This window comes from Typopeltis vanoorti, chromosome 12, assembly GCF_054136105.1.
Source record: "Typopeltis vanoorti isolate ZY-2024b chromosome 12, IOZ_Tvanoo_1.0, whole genome shotgun sequence".
Classification (NCBI taxonomy): Eukaryota; Metazoa; Arthropoda; class Arachnida; order Uropygi; family Thelyphonidae; genus Typopeltis; species Typopeltis vanoorti.
The window spans coordinates 57,435,287-57,461,387 of record NC_143560.1 but is presented as its reverse complement, the minus strand read 5'-3'; the positions used below and the strand labels follow the sequence as shown (position 1 = coordinate 57,461,387).

Sequence of the window (26,101 nt, the reverse complement as noted above, 5' to 3'; positions counted from 1 at the left end):
AATGAATTATATATATATATATATATATATATAGTATATGTGTATATATACACATACACTGCTCAAACAGTTGAGAACAATGTTGAATTTGCATTTGTGTTTCAATAGATTTCAAACAAAAACATCCCCTGTATGTATTGGAAACTCTTAATCACCAATTGATCCAGAGGATGAAATATATCGCAATGTATGTCATCTGATGTATACACCTCTTGGCCAATAGGATTGTTCGTATACACAATGAATTATATTAGGCTTTATTTAACAGAATTTTTCTCATTTTGGATCCCTAGATATATTCAATTAAAATTACAAACTTGGTTACACTATCAGCATGAACATTGAAATAGGCAACTAATTTATTAGTCAAAGTAATTTTTATCCAGTGTGGTTTTGATTGTAATTATACTAAACTTAATGACTCAAACACAAATAATTTAACTTGCATTCTTGTTCAAGGAATTGTCACAGAATGGCGATTTGGATGTTTTCTTTCAATTATGCCTCATGGGGTTATTCAATTCTTGATCTTTAGGTATCAGAGGAAACTGACCATAATGCCTCTTCTGATCATCTTTGAATTGAAAAGGTATGCCTCTTGTTTTTATCCTTTCCTTCACCTGAACCTGTTTTTTGCCTTTCTTACATAATTTTGGTACATCCAAGTGTAAATCTTTCCTTGCCACTGGCACATCAAAGCATGTTGAAACCTGGAAAGAAAAACCTCATTACTAATAATCGCTCACAATGCAAATTATACTTAAGTTAGGTACTTATTCCACACCAAAATAGACTTATATACATTAAATTTTTTTTTTTTGGGGGGGGGGGGGGGATATCTCTAACTTAAAAGGTCTGAATTGCCTAGCATAAATCTTTCCTTTTGATGATCTAATAGAAAAATTCTTATGAAATTAATGCTGAAACCTGCAATCCCAGAGTGATGTACTGGTGAAATTGGATGTAGTCCTTGTGTTCTGAGATTCTGATATTTGCTGTCCTGCCTGTTTGGCCCAAGTAGGACAATTTACAGCTGCAAGGGACCTGGTATACACCAGGTAGGTCTATGGGAAGTGGTTGGTCTTTAGTGGAGCAGATAAGGGATGCCAATTTTCTATATGGTCTGTAACAAGTGGTCAAGTCATGTTTTTTAGGTTTTTGTTGATTTTTTCAGGGTGCCTCGGATGTAGGGAATGGTGATGGATTTAGAGTAATCTTTTTTTGTGAAGGGGAGGTGGGTTGTGGATATCTGGTTTTAGTATTTTTTGATTTTTTGGAGGGGTGGGGGAGGGGATAGCTATTGGCTGAGAAAGTGTTAAGGATGTGATTTGGTTCAGTGGTTAGGGTTTGGTCATTTGAACAGATTAGTTTAGCCCTGTTGAATAGTGTCTTAACTCCATATTGTTGTGAGGGGGGGGGAGGGATTGTTGGTGAATGTATCTGCCTGTATGGGTGAGTTTTCTAAAAACTGAGAATTCCAGGGTACCATCAGGTTGGCGGGTGACTAGTGTGTCCAGGAAGGGGAGGCTATTGTTTTCCTCTTTTTCCAGGATGAACTTGATTCTAGGGTGTTGGTTGTTTAAATGTGTTAGGAAGGAGAGGAGTGTATCCGGGTCATGTGGCCAAATAGCGAACACATCATCAACGTAGCGAAGCCATATGGTAGGTTTTTGTGGGGAAGAGTTTAAGGCTTTCTCTTCAAAAGTCTCCATAAAGAAGCTAGCCAAGGGTGGAGAAAGTGGTGAACCCATGGTTGACCCCTCTATCTGTTTGTAGAATTTTTCCTGCCAAACGAATAGCCTTGAGTTCATTGTGAACTGAAATAGAGCTAGATATCGGCAGGAAATTTAGCTTGGATTAGCTCTAAGGTTTCTTTGAGGGGGATATTTGTGAATGAGGAGATGCCAAAACTGACCATTATGTCATTATGTTGGAGTGTAAGGTTTTCTATTCTGGCTTTGAAGTGGGCTGAGTTTTTCATGTGTGATGGTGTGTTGCCAGTATAGTGTTGAGAGCACTTTGGCTAAATATTTAGCTAGTTTGTAAGTGGGGGAATCAATGCCATCCACTATGGGACGTAATGGCACATTTTCTTTATGTATTTTCGGGAGCCCATATACGGGGGGCTAGAGTTATATGGTTTTAGTCTGTTAGTAATCTCCACAGGCCAAGAAGTGAACTTCTTAAGGAGCCTATGGAGTTTTCTAATTTGTGAGTTGGTGGGATTGTATTCAATGGGGAGGTAAGTAGCTCGATCTAATAGTAAAGCCTTAAGCTTGACTGTGTAGTCAGTATGATTGAATACCACAGTGGGGTTCCCCTTATCTGCTTTGGTGATAATTATTTCTTTGTTTTTCTTCATTTCCTGTAGAGACTTGTATTCATTAATGGATAAGTTGGTTTTTGGTGGTTTTGCTTTTGTGAGAACACAAGCTACATCCAATCTAATATCGTTGGCGATGTGGTTTGGAAGGTGGCGAATCCTGCGTTCATTCTGGATCATTAATTCCTAGGAGCAATGGCGAAGTTGTGACCACGTGACAGAGCGTCGAGTGCTTCAGGCTTCAAGATAACTGAAGAAAGTAGTAAAGCCAATCAGTTTCTGCTATGTGGCAAGCAAGAGGAAAAATAATTATATAGCAGGTTGACATTCGTGGATAGTTATAGTAGAAGAGTAACCATCATAAATGATATAGTGGAAATATTTAACGAACACTTCATCAGTGTATATCATAGTGCCTCCATAACTCATTCAGTATAGACTAAGCCCTTTGATCAGAAAGACCTGGGTTCGATTCCCATCTGAGGAACTTTTTCTGGTCTCTTTCGACTAAAGGTGAGTTAGCTGTTCTCATACGGAGCTAGAGGATTTTTTTCACCTGGAAACATGGTTTTTTTTTTGGTCTCTCAGAACAGTCGAACTGGCCCTGTGAACACACGTGGATTTAAGTCATTATATATGTTATGTAGATATATACACACACGCACCCAATCCCTCAACTCAACCCCCCAAAGGGATGGTGAGAGAAAATGGAGAACCCATACAAATGAATAAATAAATAGTGGTTTGGCATTTCAAAAGTGGGTTGAGACCACCTACTTTTGAAATGCCAAGATGTTTTTCTTAGACTGCTTTGGCACAATCATTGGTAAACAAAGATTTTAAAAGTAATTGAAGGGAGGATTGGGAAATGTAGGGCTTCATTCCAGAAAGAATATTATTTGGTCAGTGTTTGGATAAGAAGAATGAAAATGATTATCAGCCCATAGAAAAGAATAGTAGAAATTGCAAAAACTATACCATCCCTTTTGGCACCAACAAAAGATATATATATAATTGAAGGCATTGCGTGGCCAAGAAAGAAGGGGAATTAGTTACACAGGAGTCAGGAATGTGGAGAATGGATAGGATTATCTACCAGTCTGGTGATGATGAACAGTTTGAAAGATCACTGCTGACAGCAGATGCCTTAACATTTCTCCCAAATTGATTAGCGGGATTGGTGAAAGGAAGCCAGTTTGAGTTGTGAACACTGAATTCCCTATAGAGGATGACCTTACTGACTGCATTTAGATTGCACAGAATCAAAATCCAAACACAAATAAAAACATGTTAAATCTGACACTCCACATTAGTGTTCCAAACCTACAATCTCCTCTTTTAGATCTCTTTGGGTTCAGAGTTTGCAAAGTGATTAGCAGAATTTGGAGACTGATAGACAGCATATGAATGCAAGTGAATTGGACTTTGCAAACTCTGAACCCAAAGAGATCTAAAAGAGGAGATTCCAAGTTTGTGACTATGATGTGGAGTGTCAGATTTAACAGATGCACAAGTTCCAGTATTGAGAAAGAAAGAGTGTATTTCAGAAAGTTAAGGTGGATGGTAGTTATTGCCGCCACCTGTTGATATTGCTAGAAATAACATGTTAAACTATGTCCTTCACAATGAAGCCACAATTTTTTTTTATCTTTTATGTAGGGGTTAAGAAATTTGTATGTTTTAATTACTTTTTTAGTATGCTTTGTTGTAGGAGTTTTTTGGTTTGCAGTATTATCAAAATTATTTGATGCCTTGTCTTGTTGAGTAGTGGACAGTAAACTAAAGAGGAGGAGCATGCATTGTGGAGTGAAAATTCACAGACATAGACATATCATTAATGCAGAAAGCAACACAGTCCTGTTTATACCTCCTCTTCTCATTGTTACTACCTAATTTCATTACACAGCCACTTTGAACATCCACTCTGGACTTTATACTATTGAGCAATAATTGCATAATTATTGCTCATCTTTTCATTTATATCCTCTCCCCTTCACACTCTTCTAAAGCATCTCTCTTCATGCAGTTCCCATCTATATTTCTTTTTTATATATATACAGTATATTTATATTAACCACTCATGGGTTAATATGAATATACTGTATATATAAAAAAACACACTCATGGGAAGTCACAAGACATAAAATGTCAGTACCATGTATGACCAGATGATTAAGGAGAAAGAAGTAATCTATTAACATGTTGCTTGAAAAGCTGGAAGGTTGTACTCATTGGGAAAAGCATTATGGGGAAGTTATCCCAAAGAGCAGTAGTATACAAAACAAAGGAAGATGATGAGACATTGGTTCGATATGTTCGGAGTTGGATGTATGTTGATCAGTGGCTGCTCTAGTTCTTCTATGATATGAGGAAAGTGAAGGAATGGTAGCAGAGCAACACCAATGAAAGTAGCTATGAAAAAAAGAGACATGATGCAGAAACAGAGTACCTGTACAAAATGATTCAAGGACCTCTGTGAGAGAATGGTCACCCATTTAGACAGATTGTCCTCTACCCCAAATGTGAGAACAATATTCTAAGGTTGGTCAGATTTGAGATTTATAAAATGTTAGGAAGTGAGCAGGAAAGAAACAGCATTTTGAATGAAAAAGAATAAGTTTTTTAAATGCTAAGGAGGCTATTGATGTAATCTGCTTATTCCGGAATAAGCTGGATGTGAACATCTGCCCAAGAAAAGAAAACTGAAAAGGATACTGAAACATTAAAAGTAAGAGAAAGTGAAGCAGAAACTTTTTTGTGGGTAATATGACAGGACTATATTTTAACAGCATTGAAATTCACTCAGTTGTTGTCACCCTATTTGAGGTGGTAAACCCTATCTCCCAAATAGGGTTTTGGGGAGATAGGTTTACCACCTTTTCTAGAAGTATGGTTACGAAATAACTATATATACATACAAACAAATTGGCCTTTATGACACACGCAATTTATAGACAAAAAATACTAGTGGTGGTGAGCAGTAGATGGCATTGGTGTGGATTATGGAGATGGAGAGTTGTAGAATAGGTGCCCTACCTTAATGAGTCTTTGGACTTCTTGGAGGTGTCACATAATAATAATAATAAATCTGAGGATACTTAAAAGATCATGGGTGCTTAAGAGTCTGTTAAAATTCCCTGATGATAATTTCCAGTCCTGTTGCTAATTCGAGAGTAAATTTTATGTTGCTTTGCTATATCTATTGTTAAACTGTATTTTCACATACCAGTATTTATAAAAGAGCTTCTGTAGTTCAGTCGGTATAGATGAAGCCCTTTGGTCAAAAAGACCTGGGTTTAATCCTATCCATTATGTGAGGAACCTTTATTTGGTCTCTTTAGATCTCATATGGAAGTGGGGGGGGGGAAACCTGCAAAATTGGTTTTTTTTTTGTCCCTCAGAACAAGCAAACCAGCCCTATGAATGCGCACACACGGATCTATAGTCATAAAATACATCCTTAATTCCTCAAGGAGGGCTCAACCCATCCTAAGGTATGGGGGTGGAAAGGGGAAACCCCATACGAAATAAATAAACCAGTATTTACAAAAAAAATGTCAAACTAATTTTTTGTTTCATTTGGAGTGTTGGCAGGAACACTCAGAATAAAATACTATCCAAACTGCTCTGCTCCAGCTGAATAGTTGAATAAGAAAATTTGCAATTTTGGATGCAAAGAAGACATCCACATGATTCAATATTGGTTACAATCCAGGCATTTTTATAAGTTAAAAACATGCTTTGCTTACATGATATTTTAAAGGAATCACATTATCATCCTCTTCTGAATAGTAAAGATATTATTACAGATATTAGCTATAATATAAGTGGTCATGTAGACAGTACTTCTGCTCTTCAACTGGCAGAACTTCTCCACTGAAGGTGGATACTTGTTAAAACGTGTTAAGTGGTAGACAAATTTTATCACCTGACATGAGACCACCACTGTGATTACTGGAGGCTTAATGTTTAAAACATTCTTTTTGTTTTCATGCTGTAATCTCTAAAGAAGAGTTTCTGGATTATCTAATCCTTAGACCACCTAATGTACTATAACTACATATGTGGTTAATTATTACATAAAATAATTATTAAAAAAGTGCAGTCTCGATTGCTCCCAGTGTTTAGCTTCCATTGATGGGATCTCAATAAAATTTGAAACACTTCACAGTAGCGACTCGAACCATAATGTCATTATACACCTCTGTGAAGAATGTGTGCTGTACCTTATGGAATACAAAAAACAACTTGACTGATCTTCTGTTATACACGTAACACGGTTGTGAAGCTCCTTGTTTGCTTTATGCAAGGGTAAAATAAAATATTATATGGGCACCTCCATGGAGTTCATAGACCACTGCAGGAGGTCTAATTACGTTTCACAATGCTCTAATGATCAGTTGCACAATACCTGTCATACTTAACCTTGAACTCCTTCACTGGCAAAGTACTCCCAACTGATTGTGACAACACATTCCAGTCATTTATTCCCTCCAAAAATTTAATAAAATTTCCTATGTACCAATCCTATAAACCTTTTGCATAATTTTTTTTAAACATTACTCCAGTAAGTGAGAGGTCCCATACCTAAGACATAACAGTGTCATGTGTGGATAAGTGAGACTGTTCCACATTATTCTAATTTCTCTCTATCATATCCTCTCTTCTTCTGCTTATCAGACAATTTTTTGTAACTCAAAAATATTCAATCTATTCTCATAAGAGATTACAAAAGTCCTGCCATCATCTTGGTCACTCACCTCTAGATCCTCTACATGTCCCAAAGAAACCTAGGTTTCTTTGGGATATGTAGAGGATCATTGCATCATAGTCCAGTTGAGACCTTATCGAATTCCTAACTTCATTAATTTCCTGTATTCTAGTTCCATCAATGCAGTACACAGATAATAATTTCTTCACTCCAAAGTAGGATGAACCATTCACTCTGGCACATTATACTGACAACCATTCTCCATTGTTGACAATGTCAGTCTATTTAAATCAACCTCCAAGAACTTTACATTTTTATTAACTATTGCTCTACCTAGTTTTGCATCACCAGCAAACAACTTAACAATCAATATAATTTCTTGTCACGTAAAATGCTGAAAGATTAAAAAAATGGTATAGAAATGCTGTAAGAATGAATTTATTTGTTTTGGAAAAAGGGAATGATTAAGTAATACCAGGTTGCATTTGAATAAGAAAAGATTTAAGAGCACTGGTAAGTATCACCTGTCTCTGTTAGTAATGCAAAAAACTAAGCATGTGAAGAATAAGGACAACTAATGCCAACAAACGTGTTTAATTATTTCAGGATACGGTATATGTTGGAAGAAATGTTGAAGTTAATTCATAAATGAAAATCTGTTAATAATGTTATTCTGTCTTGTTTGGTGACTGGATGAGAAGTTTTAAATGAATGGATAATATTTCCTTGGCTGCTTACAAGCATTATTGAATAGTAAGAATTATAGTCTTAAACAGGAAATTATAGTATAAAGCAAGGTTACTTAAATAAATTTAGTTTAATCCTTTATCCAAGTGTGATATTTCAGGCGCAAACAAAGTTTGCGCCTGAAAGTATCTTCAGGACTGGGGTAAGGTGTTACAACACTGGGCAACTCGTTGCAAAGGTGGAGCAAGCTAACATCACTCTTATCTCAGTATCTTCCATAATGCAAGACACATCTCCTTGCAGATATGTATAATATTATGCATTAAGGGAAGGGCCACTACCCAGACTAGTTTCGACCTTTATTGAAGTTTCTTATGTAGGAGCCAGACCCAAGTGGAGATACCAGGTAGAAGCATTAGCAAGGTCGTCTCCACTTAGGTCTAGCTCCCACTGAAGAAACCTCAATAAAGGATATTTTGAGTAATTTATCAGGGTCAGGTAGTACAACATCTTCCTCTAAATTACTCTGGATTTAGAGAAAGATGTTGTACTACCTTACCCCAGTCCTGAAGATACTTTCAGGTGCAAACATTGTTTGCTCACACTTGGATAAAGGATTAAACTAAATTTATTATAATCTAACCAAGTGAAAAATAAACTTTCAACAAGGTTACTTGACAGGTCATGGATCTTAAGATCAAGCTTTAAGACCCATAAAGAGACGAAAGAACAAACTTAAAAATTCAACTTTTAAGCATTGTTATTGAATGCATGTGTCAGTTAACAGGACACTTTAGAATATTAAACAAATTTTAAGAAATTGAAATGTGTAATCAGACAATGGTGTGTTAAAATTATTAATTATAGTAAAACAAATGGAGTAAGAATAAAAAAATGTAAGAATGTGGTTATTATGTAACTAACTTGGAAGTTTTTTCACTTGGTTAGACTATAAATTATATTTAGTTTAATCCTTTATTCAAGTAAGCAAACAAATTTTGTGCCTGAAGTATCTTCAGGACTGGAGCAACTGATGATAAAGGTGGTATAAGTTCTCATCACTTACCTTAGTATCTTCCATAATGCAAAGCACATCTCCTTGCGGACATGTATAATACTATGCATTAAGAGAAGGGCCACTACCCAGACAGCTTTTGATCTTTATTGAGGTCTCATCGGTGGGAGCCAGACCCAGTGGCGGTGATACTAAGGTGGAAATAATGGAGAAGTCATATTTACCTATACGAATTGCCAAAAAGTGTCACACCTTATTATTAAATTACTCTGGATTAGCGAAGGATGTTGGAAGTTTTTTTTCACTTGGTTAGACTATAAATTATTTAGTTTAATCCTTTATCCAAGTGTACTTCTCCATTACTTTCATCGATTATTGATACCCTTCAGGGTCAAAGCGTCTGTATATATTGTAATATTATTTACTATAATTATATATATACGAAGGTGGTCTGAAAGGTTCTCGACCATAGATCGTAACACCATCGGCAACTTTTTTTCACCTGAAGTTGGTACATCTGTCACACATAAGTATCCTGTTTCGTACAGCTGTCTGAAGCAAAAGTGTCTGTATCCATCCCTTGAAATGAATAAAATTTGAGTATCTTGTGGTTATAAAATTGTTTGTAAAAAGGTTTAATGCCAAAAGAAATTCATTCGCAGTTTATGGGCTGTCGAGTTTAAACATGGCAATACCAGTCTTGAAGATGATCCACGTGAAGGATGTCCAAAAAGTGTAATCATTGATCAAATGCACAATATGGTATTGGATGACTGGCGAGTCAAAGTTCGTGAAATTGCTGAGACTATAGGCGTTTCAAAAGAACGTGTAGGATAATTTTTACATGAAGAATTGCATATGAAAAAGCTTTGCGCAAGATGGGTGCTGCGCTTGCTCACGGCAGATCAAAAATGCACTCACATAGAAATCTGAATAGTGCTTGGAGTGTTTTAACAAGAATAAAACTGATTCTGTGCATCGATTTATTACTATGGAAGAGACTTGGATTTACCATTACACACCAGAATCCAAACAGCTGTCAAAACTGGACAGAAGCTGGGTGTCCAGTGCTAAAGAAGACAAAGTCGGTTCCATCAGCAAGAAAGGTCATGGCATTGGCATTTTGTTTATTAATGATCTTGAAAAGGGGTAAAACAATAACCAGGGAATGTTATTTTGGTCTTTTAACCAGACTAGACGAAAATCTCAGTTCGAATCTAGTTGCCGAGTCCTTGTACAAGCTCAAGTTTAAATAATTCTTATTAATTCTATCTGATGCATATTAGATAAAGCTTCCATTCTTCAATCAACACGACAGGGATTCAGCCTAGACATTTGTGAATAATTTTATTCATGTTTAACTGGAGTACTGAAGTGACTTGAATAAATTCTATGTTTGGTCGAAAGCAAGGTTTCCAGATAACCTAAGCCTCAATACTAGGCCACCTGAATACCGACCGAAGTTCAATAACAGTCACCACTAGAATTTTTTAATCCTTTCTTCGACCGGTTTTCGAATTGGACGATCTTTTGCATGCGTAAGCAGGATTTTTCTTCTGGAAATTCGGGTTATTATTTCATACTATAAACTCAATAAATCGACCGTAGAACCCCACACTAGCTCTCTGCGCCATTTATATAATTAGTGACAGTCTTGGGCCAGCTATTTCTGATTGGCTTGTGGTGGAGACCGAACTGTCTACTCGGTCTCCAATAGTTAGATAGGACTAAAATGGCCTCACACACTCCCTCTAAGGGGAAAAAGAAAGGTGGTAGCAGATTTTTTTTATTTATGTTAATTGGTTATTCTGCTTTTGGAAGCAATAGACTCTGAGACTATTATATTTATTAATTGTGTGTATGTAGCTTGACCGGTTTATGAGCTGAAAAACCCAAATTTCGAAAAATCCTACTATGTCAGACCTTATAACTCAGCTAATAAAATTCAACTGAAGCTGGATTTTATCAGGTCAAAGTAGTAAAGGACCGATAACGAAGTGCAAAAGCCCGATAAAAGTTAGATTCTAGTTGCTGAATAAAGGAACTTTTTCCTTTTTTTTTTTTTTTTTTTTTGTTGGTCTACCTTTTGGTGCAGACAAGTGGGATTTTTTTTAATCCAAGAAACTTGTATTTTCCACCCACCACCCTTAAAAAATTGGCTGTCAGTGGGTTGTGTGTATGGAGTAGTGGTATCCCTAAAGAGACTGGTCACGAGTGGAGTGCCACAAGGATTTGTTTTGGGACCATTATTGTTTTAACTTGTACATTAATGATATTGGCACCAGCTGGAGATGTGGAGCTGTTTGCCGATGATGCACATTTGGGAAGCGCTATGAGAATTAGAGGAAGGATCTGAATAGAGTCGTCCTCCAGAGCAATCAGTTTAATGTTGCAAAGTGTAAGGTTTTGACAGTTGGTAGGGAAGGGTGGGATGCAGGATATACAATGGAGAAATTTTGAAGGAGGTGAGAAACGGAGTGATGGTGGACAAATGCTTGAAGTTTAGAGGTTATGCAAAAATAGTAAGAACACCTTAATGGATTATGGCGATAATGAGGATATTGGCATGCAAGGCCACATATATATATATATATGGACTACTGTGCATAGATCTGGTTTTCATGGAGGTGAGCATGTATTGGAGAGAGTCCAGAGAAGCGTTACCAAATTAATGTCAGATACAAAGAGGGTATGCAACTTACACAGCCTAGCAAATAGGGTAAAAAGAGGGGATATAATTGAGATATATAGGAATTGGTGAGGGATTAACAGATTATGTGGAGGAGATTTTTCATACATTAGAGGGGGAGGCAAGGGTAGAACTAGAGGCCATCCCAGAAGCTGTATAAGCAGGGTCTTTGCTTTTGCTAAAGTTCAATGATTTTGGATTTATTATATATGGTTAACAGTTATAGTGGTAAGGATTTGTGCCTTAAGAAAGAATGTAAAAGGGGAAAAATATTTAATGCGTTAACCATTGCTCTTGGCTTGTCAGTAATATTCCATATACTCCTTGAACTGGTCTCCAATAAGACAGATACGATTTACACCTTTCTTTTTTTATGTACAGTTCCATATTTCTTTTTTAACCCTATACAAAACTTCTTCATAAACCTTTTTAGCAAATCTTATAAATTTGTTGGTGATTTCAAATAGAAAACGGGTACACATTCAAATTTTCGAATCACGCGCAAAGTGGTCACGTAGTGGCACTCAACGGGATAAAAGGCTGTGCTAAGTGAATTGTGTTTGCAGGAAGCTCTTTTCGTGAAGGGATCAAGTTGCAAACGTGGATGTCTGGTAACGTATCAAAGATCGCCAACATCTAGATTCTAGATGCTGTCACCGAATTAATGATATTGCCAGAGAGTTTGGAATTTCTCATAGTATTTTATCCAGACTGGGCAGCGTTTGAAACCAATGGAATGTATTCCAGATGTTTGCTAAGAGAGATTTTTGATTATAACAACAAAATGTAATCGACGCACCATGCGAGCTCATATATGTCGGTCTAATTAAGCAAATGTAAGCGGATATCTCGACAGTCTCTGACAAGACATCTGCGACACAGGCCTACAGTCTGCTCCCTTTTATCCATAGCTCATCGTAGAGCACGATTTCCATGGATGCAAGCATAGATGCAACATCTATAAATTTAGACAATACACCAATGTGCTAATGCACTCTTTACAGATGAGAATCGTTTGTCTTTTCTCCGATTCTAGACGACACTTGATCTAGAGTGAAAGTGGAACTGTTTATCATCGCGAGAATGTTCTTGAAAGGAATAGATGCTGTGGTGTTTGGGTCATGGTCTGAGGATGTATTTTTGCTTAATGGACACTACAAGCTACAAGTGCTGGAAAAAGAGACTATGACTGGTTAATGATATTGCAACGAATTTATGAAATGTCACGTTTGATTGTTACGTGGTATTGGAAGCGAAGAAAACATTTTTATGGATGACAATGCCACACCACGTCGTACATGAGCAATGGAGGTACTTCTGGATTCCGAGAATATTAATCGAATCGAGTGTCCAACACGCTTCCCAGATCTCAATTTCATAGAAAATGTTTGAGACGCAATAGGGAGATGCATTGCTGTTCGAAATGCCCCTCCAGAAATCCTTGCCTCTGAAGGAGGAGTGGGTCAGTTTGCCTCAAGAACTGAATCACTTGGTGCTGAGCATGACATGACGTTGTGAGAGCTACATTGCAGTTCACGGTGGACATATTCCATATTGAAATGTCTCTCTGCATAGTCTTCTGTAAGCACTGTATATTAATTGCTTAACTACGTCCTTAGAAAATTTGTAACTTTTGCAAAAACAAACGTATTGGAATTTAATTTGAATGTAATTTATAACAACTTTTTTGTGTAATGTTCAATGTAATGTGCCACGATGCTAATATAATTTATTATCATCGTGCCAATAAATATTGTCCATCTTTGGCTGTAGTCATGAAAACCTTCATATACAGTTAAAATGTAGTTCATCCTTCGGTTTTGTATACCAGTGTATATTCTGCTCTGTTTCCTACAATGATAATATTTAATATAAATATTTCAGTAGTTTAGAGTATAATTTCTTTGTTCATTCAATATTTTATTCATGTCATGTTTCTTCAAGGAGAAACTGTTCGAGTGGGAAAAAGGATTCGGCAGTGTTGTATACTGTCGCCTTTTGTCTTTTTTTTTTTTTTTAATATTTATAGTGAATACATTATAAGAATGGCTAATTTAGACTAAGACTCAGCTAGAATTAAGATTGGCGGCAGAAAAATAAATAATTTAAGATATCCAGATGGTGTATCCCTTATAGCAGAAGCTAAGAAAAATATGGGGCAATTAATTCTATTGGTTAAGAAGAACAGCAACAAAGCTGGGCTTAATTTACACAACAGCAAAACAAATCTAAATTGCCAGATGGCTTCTGGCCATTTACATAAAATGACGATAGCGAAAGAGATAAAATAGAGGTCGTTGAAATTATAACTTACTAGTGTCCAGAATAAGAAATCGTGCTAATGTAAAGATGAAATTAAAAGGATAGTCATGGGGAACAAAAGCTATGTTAAACCAGAAAAAATTATTAAAGACAGAGTTGTCAAAACAATGATATTTCTACTACAGATATATGAATGTAAAAGCTGTATTATTAAGAAGAAAGACAGAAAGCTAATTGATTCATCTGAAGTATGAGTGTGGAGAAGGAGACTATTAAGAAACCCATGGCCTGCAAGAATGACTAATAAGGTTTAGAGAATATAAAGATAGAATGCTCCTTGGAGGCAATGATCGCTAACCAGAGTTAATGTACTTTGGATATATTATGCGAGTAGACCGCAAAAGAGTTGTATGGACAACATAAATTAACTTACCAACTTGAACAACCGCTAAAAGATAAGAGGCTGAGCGGGATCAAGGGCCTTTGTTCACAAGATCACCAAGAGTTGAAAATGACTAGATGGCACATAACAACAATGCATTTTCATTGTTCCCTCAGACCCTGATCTTTACCATTCACCCTTGTAGTTTCATAACACATATTCCAGATATACTTCTCTTCATCATTTGCCACTGAAAATCTACTTTTTTTATGGAGCAGTGGGAACGGCAGATAATGTTTCAAGTTTATTTTTATTGTGTATTTTTTTTTTAATTTTTGGTTTTTTGTTTCTGTACCAAGTGTCACACTTTCATTCTTCTCAGCACATATCACAAATGCGTCGATTTTCTTTTAAAAATGATGTAATAATCATACAGATTTTGCCTTTTGAATTTTTGTGTGTTTTGTGGCTTCAATGAATTATATATAACTTCAAGTATTTTATTTTAATCCCACACTCGAAAAGTTGGACTAATAATATATGTAGTACATCAGTAATCACACTGTTTTAATAATAATTTTTTTGATTTACAAATTTTAGTTTTTAAGATGTTTTAGCACTTTCTAATCGCAAAAATGTATTTATTTTTCTAAGTAAGCGAATTCATTTTTCTTTCAAATATTTTCTCAGCTACAAAAATCTCACATAATTAATTCCTCATAATAATGTATATTACTCTTTAATATTTTTAATATAGAGAATTAAAAACTTACTCACCTTGCTTTCCATATTTTCGATCTCCATGAAATTTTTGAAGTTTGTCTTTTTCTTTCTTTTCGTTACATGGCATTTAGTAGATATTGGTTTAAATGATAACTGTTGGCTTGGATGTTCATAATTAGAAGTCTTATCCATTTTACAGTTGGGTTGAAAATCATTATATTTCTCTTCTCTTATAATCTGTTTTTCCAAAGTCTCGTTGTCATTTCGAATTACCTGCATATTTCTGAACTCATCGTCGGGTTTTCCGTCATACGTATTATCCTTACATGTTGTTTCTTCATTTCTCACAACAGATGTAGAACTATTTTTCTGCGTCTCTACGAACCAGTCTCCACGACCCTGGGATTGTGAGTTCTCTGCGCAGTTTTTCACAATAAAGGTATCAAAACCATTAACTGTATCACTGGACTCAATGTTTTCTGTTGTGACTGATTTTTTAATGTTACAATGAAATTCGCATTTTCGGGCTTCTAGGCCCTGGTCAGAAATTGCTTCCTTCCGAACAATTTCTTGTTTAGAAACATCATTTTGTTTCTTTACTGAAAGACAAGTAATATTTGGTTCATTAGACTTAAAAGAAAATTCATCCTTGGGATTCTGTTTTGGTTGAAAAATTTTCAAGTGTTGTCTGGACAAATCATTAACTAAAGTGTTGTTTCCAGACGATGAATGCAATGCGAATGTCTGCTTATTAGAAATTATGGGCTCCTGAAACAAAACTTCAGAATTTTTTGATAGTTGATTACATATACTTTCTGATTTAATTCCATTCTCGGTGGTGCAAGGTAACAAATTTTCCCTATGTTGTTTTTGGACAAACGGGTTAATATAGCGATCTGCATCCACTTGATCTATTACAGAATGAGACAACGTATTTTCCACTTTTTCCTGGTTGAGTTTTGCTTCTGCAAACGATGAGTTTTCTTCATTTCGGAAGACTGCTTTCTTTGGGTGATCATTTATCCTAGTTCTTGTTGCTTTTCTAACTTTTTTCTTTATGTCTCTGTCCTGAATTTGAACATTCTTATTTGTTGAAGTCACTTTCATATTTTCTAGCTTTGCTTGCTTCAATGTTTTATTGAATACCGCATCGTTGCGTTTGATGTTTTCATTGCAACTTTTTTCAAGTTTGGATTGTTTTCGTTCTGTCTCGCTGATTTCAGGTACTTTAATATCAGTAACCATTCCTTGCGCTTGGTTATGATTTTTCGAAAGCGGAGGAAAGATTCGAATTTTGTCTTCGACAGTTATTCTTTTCTGTCTCACGGCTTTTAAACGACGATTCTTTCTTGTTTTCACATTTTTCATATTACTGTCCTGATTATTATCGCTTACGCTGATAACTCTATCTTCTCCCTTTTTATTTTCCACCTGAAGTTTTGGGGTAGCATTATCGATTTCGGGAAAATATTTAAAATGTTTTTTCGAAATCGATATTTCGGGAAAATATTTAATACCAGTATTTTCAGTAGGCTGGGATTTATCTTTGTTAATATCATTTTTCATTGCGTTGCTAGCGTTGGTTTCTTCTGGTCTAAAGACCTGTTTGTATTCGTGGCTCAAGTTTCCAACTTCGTTAATGTTTTCATATAATTCAGGTGTTTCCTTTTCTTTACCTTTTTCCAAAAATAAATTTTGATTCACTACTAGCTTTATTTCAGTCGGATCTGTTCTTTCCGCATATTCCTTCTCTTCTTCAGGATTATCAGTTATTGGAGTAAAATGTTTAGAAGACGTCGTGCCTTCACTTTGTATTTTATTTTGCTGTTTGCTATTTTGTATATCAAAAGTAGGTAACTTTGAGCAATTAGAGATATCTGACTTTTTATCATCTAATAAGATAATTTCAGGAAGTTCATTTTTTTGTTTCGTTTCATTTTTTGGTTTGGCAATGATCAAATCATCCACCATAAAAGAATGACGTTCCCATCTTTGTACGCCAAGACATTGAGTGTCTTCACCAGTTTTATTTTCCTGATTTGACTTCGTCCCGTCGTCTGTAATTTTGTTCTGTTCCTTTTCGCAGGATTTTATCTTTGTTACAGTATTCAGTATGAATTCAGCTAACTTGATGTCCTGACTTTGTTTAGTAAGAAATTTCATTTCTTGCTTAGGTTCCAATATACGTATTTTCTCTTCAACATGCGACTCTGTAGCTAAAATGGGTCTTTTATTTTCTTCTTCGGAATACTGTTGGTTAATGCCACTGGTCTGCACGTGATTAATACCAACACTATTTTTATGTATATTTAGTGAACACTGAGCAGCGCTATCTATTACATTACGTCCTACAGACAGATGAGAAGCAGGGGACTTATCCTCTTGAATTATTTTATACACCGCTGAAAGACACTTCCGCGTAAATTGAGAAACATCTTGTCTGAAGTTCACAGTTCTTGCTGATGCTGCACCAATTTCACACTTATCTGATTTCGCATTATTAAAACAGATTTTGTCCTTTGTATTTTTCGCTTCGTTTTGAAGAAATTCCTGATCACAACAGCTGTCAGTTGTTGTACAATGGTATTTTTCAGTATTAGTGTTTACGCAGTCTACTTCCTTTGATTCTGAAATGGAATATTTAATCAATTTATTTATGTTCTTTAGAATATTAGATGCAAGAAATAAAACATAAATTAGAGAACATTTTATTTTCGCTAATGCCTTTTATTCTCTTATAGAGAGTAGGCGAGGCCGTTTTACCCCTATCTAACTTTTAAAGACTGAGTGGATAGTTCAATCTCTTCTGGTTGCCATTCAAAAACAGCTAGAGTAAGACTATCACTAATTATAAACGGCATCAAGTGAAGAGATGGCTGACAAGTGCCACCATCTCATAGTCCCTAACCCTAACACGATTTTAATGTCTGAAACTACTGAGGATTCTACGGTCGATTTTCGGGTTGAAAAAACAAGTTTCTGGGAGAAAACCCACATGCCCGTGCCAGAGATAGACTAACTCGGGAATCGGTCGAAGTAAGACTTAGAAAATGTTCCTCTAGTCAGAGACTAGAATTGAATTTAGGTCTTTCTTCGGGCGGCCAAGTGCAGTAGAAGCAAACGACACTTCCACTGTCTCCGTAGCTCACATGGTACTGAGAATGATTTCTGACAAGAAAGACCTGTATTCGACTTCTGCATTGGATGTGAAAAACCTATATTGAGATATTTTTTCTTTTCTTCATCTTTCTTTCTGAATAGCAAGTTTTCATACTAGATTTGAAACGTGTATTTCAATTCCAAATCGCAATTACTGATCCTCAAGGCTTTCGAGTTAGGTGCGTGTGGCTGCCAACGCCGTTCAGGTGCACTAAACTGAAAATGAAAGTTCTTGTAGAACTCATTTGAAAATTATGGAATTTGTTTTAGGACTTTCTCTTTTCTTATGATAATTATACGACCCATACAATGAATAGATGGCCTTAGTAATTTTGGCATTATAGGTGACAGAATAAAAAATACAGTTTTTTTTTTTTGTTGTTGTTGTTGTCGTTGTTTAATTCCGTTTGTAATTAGACCCTTGACATCACTGAGCTATTCGTCTTATTTACAGAAAGTAACGGCAATGAGATAACAAAGGCGTGGACTTTAGAAAATAGATTTAAAAATTTAAAGTATTGTTCATTGAAATTTGATGAGAAATTTTGAATGCTGGTATTCACATTCACCAGTATTCACATGTTCAGTGAACGGTGAACACATTTATTTGCATATCTCCAACAGGTTAGTCTTCTTTGTGTGAATGAAAAATTGAGTTTTCGGGGGGGGGGGGATTTCGCCACCTGAGTGGCCACCTCCATGTCACCTCATATGGAGGTGGCCACTCAGGCTTGGTTGAAGAGCGCTTATTTCTCTCATCCTACACGAGATGCATTCCGCATTCTAAGTATGACAGAGCGCTGGTTGGCACAAAAATGTTCCAAAATACCAGAACGCCGCATTTTTTAAAATTTATTTTGTTAAAATGAAAACAGTTTTGGATACTGTCAAAGCATTATATAACGAATCATTATCAACTGATTAGTTGATGGGTACGATTCAGATTACGCCAGAACATAGGCGTATATTTACTAAAATAAAGAGCCAAAGGCTTCATTTCGGCGATGCAAAATTATATAAATTAAGTGGATATTAAATCCAACATCATTTCAAAGCCGAATAGAGAAACTACAAAAGTTTCGTGCAGAAACTATAAAATTTTCGTGTGAAAATTGACGGGAATACACCGCCGCCATACTACGAGTTGCCCTAGCCCAGGGGGTCGGCAAACTGCAACTCGCGAGCCACATGCGGCTCTCTGGGTACGTACATGTGGCTCTGAAGTAAAATTGAAAATGAAAATAAAACTATCATAGTCTCATATATAAAATTTTTAAAGGATTTTATTCACATAAAAGGTGATTTCATTTGTTCTATAGGTCTCACAAAACTTCGTGGCACTAAGATGCGCGATGTCAGGGAGGAGAAAGCGAGCGTGGAGGGGGTATATATACAGAGGGAGTGGAGGGTATGGTTGAGCACATAGTAGGCAGGACAGCCAAACAAAGTGACTACTTAGGATTAGGTTTTAGGGTGCCCCGACATCTGAGGTCATTTGCAGACAACAAATTGACTAATAAGTGAGCGCACGGGCCCCCTCTACTGGGCAAGGCAACGTTGGCAATGTCGAAATGTGAAAGCGGAATCCGTGTCGCTTTGCTGTTTCTGCAACTTAGTATTCTTTTTTGGCTGGGTGCATCCAGAAACTGCAAACTGGTGATAAAGGCAACCTGGCAACTATTATTATTATTATAAAGGCAATTATTTTAAATATATATATATATATATATATATATATATATATATATATATATATATATATATATAATTTTAAATAACTGATACCGAGAGATAAAGAGATGACATGGTTTATTTAAAAAGATTTTACTAGTTTCGTTGAATGGATCAACTTCTTCAGGTATCACAATTAAAGAAATATACAAAAAATAACAGAGACCTAAAAATTGCATTAACAGTACTAGTCCAAAAAAAATAGTAGTACATTTTGAAAACAGTAATGCGAGCTTGAGTTCTTAATAAAAGTTGACTACGTGCTCTCACGAGTGCGCCAGTATTGAACAGAGGCAATGTGTGCGTCTCGGTATCAGTCATTTAAAATAATTTAGTATATTTTCTACCGAGTAGAAATGAATGTTCAGAATATATATATATATATATATATATATATATAATATTGGTTTTATTATATTTAGATATGTTGACCGTCGGGATTTACCGCAGCGTGTTTTATTCCACTTGCAACTGTTACAATAAAACGTGTTACTGGTGAGATTTATTTTCATTATATTTTCAAATTATTGTAAAAAAATCAACTAACGCCTTTTTGTTCCCATATAAGGAGTAGGCGAAGCTGTTTTTTTAGCCCTGTCTAACTTTTGGAGACTGAGTGGGCAGTTCAATCTCCAATCAGAGATTGAACTGCCCACTCATACCAATCAGAGATAGCCTGCCCAAGGCTATCACTAATTAATCGGCACGCAGTGAAGAAGGCGGCTAAGTACCGCTATCTGGTGGTCTCTAACCCTAACACAATATATTTAATGTCTGAAAATAGTGTGAGTTCGACGGCCGATTTTCTTGAATTTACGGGACGAAAAACCCGACTTTCCGAGAGGGAAAACCCGCTAGCCTGTGCCCAAGATCGACTAACTCTGGAATCGGTCGAGAAAAGGCTTAGATAAAGTTCCTCTAGTCGGCGACTAGATTCGAACGCCTTTCGTCGTGCGGTCAAGCCCTGTAGAGTGCAATCGCCACTTCTACTGAGCTACACAGGCTATTATTTATTATTTTGAATAATCACTTAGTTCTTTTTATTTTCTTTTTATATAATGTATTTATATAACGTGTTAAATAAAATATATTGTTTAGGGTGCTTTTCAACATGGCTACGAAGAAAAAACTAAGGAAAACACAGATAAGCACCATGACTTTAAAACTGAATCTCTCGCGTTTATCTCGAACTCAGATGGCATTCCAACCTGTCTTATTTGCCAAGAAAACCTGGCGCACAACAAAAATTCAAATTTGGAGAGACACTTCAAATATCCTGTCGGTGACATGAGAAAGAGAGCAGTTGAAGAACTTCAAAAAAATGTTGAAAAATTAAGTTCTGTATTTAATTATTGGAGAGATTCTGCCAATGATGTAAATATTGCAAGCTTCGTAGTGAGTCAGGAGATCGCTAAGAGAGGAAAAACCATTCACAGATGGTGAATACATAAAATGTCGTTTTTTTAATGCATCTGAAGAAATTTTTCTCGATTTCAAAAACAAAGCAGAGATTTTAAATAAAATTAAAAACATACCGTTATCAGCCAAAACGTAGCAGATAGGAGAGTTACAATGTCCTCAAATGTGACCAACCAACAAGTCGAAGACGTTAAATTAGCTTCAGCTTTATCAATTGCGGTAGATGAGTCTTGCAACATCAAGGACACAGCCCAAGTTTCCCTTTTTGTGCGGTATGTATCATCTGAGGGTCCGAGAGAAGAACTTCTGGGATTATTGCCACTCAAGGGCCAAACGCGTGGAGAGGACAGAGCAATGCCGTCCTTGAATGCATGGAAAAAAATCATATCCCACTCAATAAAATTGTGTCAGTTGCAACCGATGGTGCAGAAAGTATGACCAGAGCGAAAAAGGGTTTTGTTTCAATTTTAAAAGGAAAATTTAATCATGAAGTGATTACTTTCCATTGTATACTCCACCAGGAAGTACTTTGTGCACAAACATTTACAGAAGAAATTGGTAAAATTATGGAATTGGTAATTAAGATTACCAACACCATTATAGCAAGGGGACTTAACCATCGACAATTTAAAAAGTTGCTAAGTGAAATGGAGATGAGTATTCAGATCTCCAGTACAACAGGGTTCGATAACTTTCCAGAGGCTACATGCTAAAGCGTTTTGCATCTTGCATAAATGAAATCAAACTTTCCTCGACAACAAGGATGTTTAATATCCAGAATTAACAGAAGATCAGTGGTTGCAAAAACTGTACTTTATGGTGGGCGTTATATCACAACTGAATCGTAAATTACAAGGCAAGAGAAATACTGCTTTTTTATTACTAGAGGAAGTTATTTCGTTTGAAAAGAAATTGATTCTGTTCGCTGAAGATTTAGAGAGCAGAACTTTAGTTCATTCCCCAAACTTGTCTCAATATCGCCGATAAAACAATACTCTCATTAACAAAGATTATTTCAAGACAGCAGTTTTAAATATGAGAGAATATTTTCTTCAAAGGTTTCAGGAATTCAGAAATAATAAAGCGACTCTAGCTTTTATTGAAAGTATAATATATTTTACTGGACTTGACAAGCAAAGACTTATGGAGCTCCAAATTTGTACGTCTTGGTATTGAAATAGAAGAACTGAAAAAAGAAAAATGCAATTCTGATTTCACAGCGCAAGCAGACTGATATAAAAAAACTACTGAAGGCAGACCCAATGATTTTCAATACTTGGAATAGTCTTCCGGACTCATATCATGAGTTGAAAAAATTTGCATTTGGTTCTCAGTATCTTCGGGTCTACATATTTACGTACGCAAGCATTTTCTAATATGAATTTCATTAAATATAAATTGAGGAGCCAAATTACTGATGTCAACTTGGAATCGTGCCTTAAATTAAAAACGACTAGTTACAAACCGGACATACAGAAACTTTGTAAGGAAATGCAAGCTCATTGCTCACGCTGATTAAAACCAATGAGAGCAATTTTTTTGTGTGATTTTTTCTTCATTTAATAAAGATACAATTAATATTATAACTTGTTATATATTACTATAAATTTACTATAATATTACTTTAACATTTCCTTATTTGTAAAAATATATTTATGGCTCTGGAATACTTTTTTAATTGTTGTGAGGGACAAGTTTGGCTCTTCCGTCTCAAAAGTTTGCCGACCACTGTCCTAGCCGAACCTAATAGGAAAAGCACGAACGCTAAAAGCGCCCTAAAAGAAACTTTTATAGTTTCTTTATTCGGCTTTGAAATGAATTTGGATTTAATATCCACTTAATTTATATAGTCGTATATGTTCTGGCGTATTTTTGCATTGTGCACAGATCTGGTTATTTGGAGATGTGGAACGGATATAGAGGCAAGTGACCCAAATGGTGGAAGAAAATCTATGGGATACACCATATATGAGGATAGATTGAAGATTTGTGTGGTACAGAATCTTGCTGATAGGCAGGAACGGAGGGGGGGGGGAAGATATCACAGAGACATAAATTGCATTGGGAGTTTTATAAAATATTGATATGAATTTGGTGTTCAGTAACAAAAGTGATTACATTTTATAAACAGCACTGATGGTGATTTTTTTTCTCACACACACATCCCTCCCTACGCCGAAGGGTATCATTTAAACTGAATTAAGTGGCGTAACTTAGCTGAAGACTTCATCCTTGCCTTGCCAAGCAACTAATTATCGTCGCAATATTGAATAAAGTCACTACCCGCCTTACGATGATCCGCTCATACGACGATTTTCAATTATGACCAATGACGTTTTTTTATTTATTTAAAGGACGCCGCATTCGCTCATACGACGGTTTTGGCTACCTGACACTGCCGTGAATCAAACGATAGGCAGGTTTCGTGGGATTCGTTTACAACGTCGTTGCTACTTGCTCACTATGTTTCGATGCGAATTATAAACTATGTTATAACTATTACTTTGTTAATTATGGCAGATAAAACTCAAAGAAGTACTGTTACCTCCACTGGAGGAAAAAAAAAAGGAAGACCGCCAGACTTATTACATTAGATCAGTGGTTCTTAACCGGTGTTCCGCGAATTGGTTACAAGTGTTCCGCCGGTGAAAGATGTCACATGACACAATTCTGTGTAATTGGCTACTCTGAATAAAAATGTCGAGCGAATTATTCCCGTTTATAACAGAACAATTAACAATATTGGAAGAAAAGATTTCAAGTTACTTTCCTCCCTTAAATACACACAATTATGACTGGATACGAAATCCATTTAGCACAGTTAATACATCGAGCTGCGAATTTTCGTTACAAGAAGAAGAACAATTAGTTGACTTGTCAACAGATCGTAATCAAAATGAAATTCTCTGAAATAACTCTTGAGGAATTTTGGATGTTTGTCCAAGGCGAATACCCAGCTCTCTCCACAAGGGCACTGAAAATTTTGTTACAGTTTTCAACATCATATTTATGTGAGCTCAGTTTCTCAATATTAACCCATATAAAAACTAAAAAGCGTGAAAGACTTACTAATATAGACGAAGAGATGAGGGTAGCTATATCACATATTAAACCTGATATTGCTGAAATCTGGAAAAGCCGACAAGCTCTCGAGTATTGTATTAAAATAAGTTCCATTTTTATAAAAGGCAAGTCCATGCATATTTTTATTGTTAATTTTATGACCCTAATGCTTTTGGTGTTCCCCAAACTTTTCTTATAATCAAAAGTATTCCGTGACTTTGGAAAGGTTAAGAACCATTGCATTAGATAGTAAGATAAAAATTATTAAATTTAGTGACGAGGCATATTTTAGACCAATATATCTGTGATTGAGAAATCTAAAAAAGAAAAGAGAAAAGAAAAAACGATCTACCATTCAACGTTTCTAAATTTTTTATTTGCGTAACTGATGTAATTGTTTTATTTAAGTAAATAAAATAATAAATAAGCAAATACATGACTGTTTAAAATTGTCATAAAATCAAACATGCGCTAAGAGTTAAAATATAATAATAATATATATGTTTTTTATATTTTTGTTCTAAATTATACAAGAAGTCAAATTTTATTCGTATTTAGGACATTTAACTACAGAGGGAAAATACAAAAACATTAGGAGAAGAACAGAACAAATCAATCGCTAACAGAATGAAGAATATATTAACATCAAAAGAAATAAGTATAACACTATGGAGACAGTAGTTTTTATCATTAATATTATGATTTCCGGCGATTTATAAGGAATTGCACACTTGACATAGTCCACTAGTATTTATTCATGTTTTCTGGATTTCACTTTCATTTGGAGAAGTATTTACCTTTAAAACAATAAGGGGTTTACCAGAATAGTAATGACATCGATATTAAAGCGTAAATATACTTCTTTTTTCTCATGCAATTAGTAGAGGTGCGTAGCTCTTATATGCGCCATAAGATCTTAATTACAAGATCTAACAAATTGAACTATAAGTGAGCCAAGCACTATTCGTTATTAACGCAAAAGTCAGAGAAGCCATATAACCAACCAGACAAGTAAGTTATTAATAAACTAACGGCATATGAAAAATGTTTCATTGTGTTGTCTACATTTGCCTTTGTAGAGTTAATCACAAGTAACTTGATGCTTATTAAATTTTAATCTCGATCTTAATGATATCTATAAAGTTTAAACTGTACTCGCTTTCTTATGCAATTAGTAGAAATTAAGTAGCACCCACCCATATCTATCACAATATAAAATGAAATCTAACTGCAAGCAGGCTGGAATTGCCCGTATTAATGAAAAGTATTCCTTTACCGTTATTTATAACTAAACTTTGTTGTTAGCAATTTGAACGAATATGAAAACAAGCTTTTCGTAGTTCTTTACACATTCACCTTTATAAAGTTAACCACGAATAGCTTGTTTATTAAATCTTAATTAATTATATCCACATTCAAGTAGAAACGTACCTTTTTTTTCTCGTGATCTGAGTCGCGATTGAGAGGCGCCCATATTTACCACAATATAACATCAAATCTAACTATATGTGAATATAGTTGCTCATATTTCCGTAGTATTATCCATTTAGGTTTTTTATAAATAGGATAACTCAGCAAACTGAAGGAATATGAAAATGTGTGCAAATTCGCCTATACACATTCGCCCTTTGCAAAGTTGATCACAATTAACCTCACCATTTATTAAGCCGTTGCAAATTCCAGAATAAACTGCGTATGCGCGAGATCGCATCGCTCGCGGTGTGTGATGATAAAACATATCGCAGTTTATATTTATCATGAGCATCTACAAATGATATTTGTGCTATTCAAACTCATATTTTACCTAATAAATTATACAAAATTTTTGAAAACGTTTCCAAGCAAGCTGTATAACCATAATATATTCACAAGGGAAGTTAAATGGATGAATAAAATTTTAAAGCGTGAGACACATCAAAAGAAAATGTTATAAAACA

General features: G+C 35.5%; 1 protein-coding gene across 1 annotated transcript; it reads right to left on the bottom strand.

Moving 5' to 3' along the window:
- Window positions 1-308: 308 nt before the first annotated feature.
- Window positions 309-25,765, bottom strand: LOC150100813 (uncharacterized). The gene is made up of 3 exons (XM_090401909.1): window positions 25,596-25,765; window positions 14,847-17,419; window positions 309-710 (listed from the first exon to the last, which is right to left on the bottom strand). The coding sequence occupies exons 1-3, from the start codon at window positions 25,636-25,638 to the stop codon at window positions 495-497; spliced, it is 2,832 nt and encodes a 943-aa protein (XP_090258035.1). The 5' UTR covers window positions 25,639-25,765; the 3' UTR covers window positions 309-494.
- Window positions 25,766-26,101: the final 336 nt, after the last annotated feature.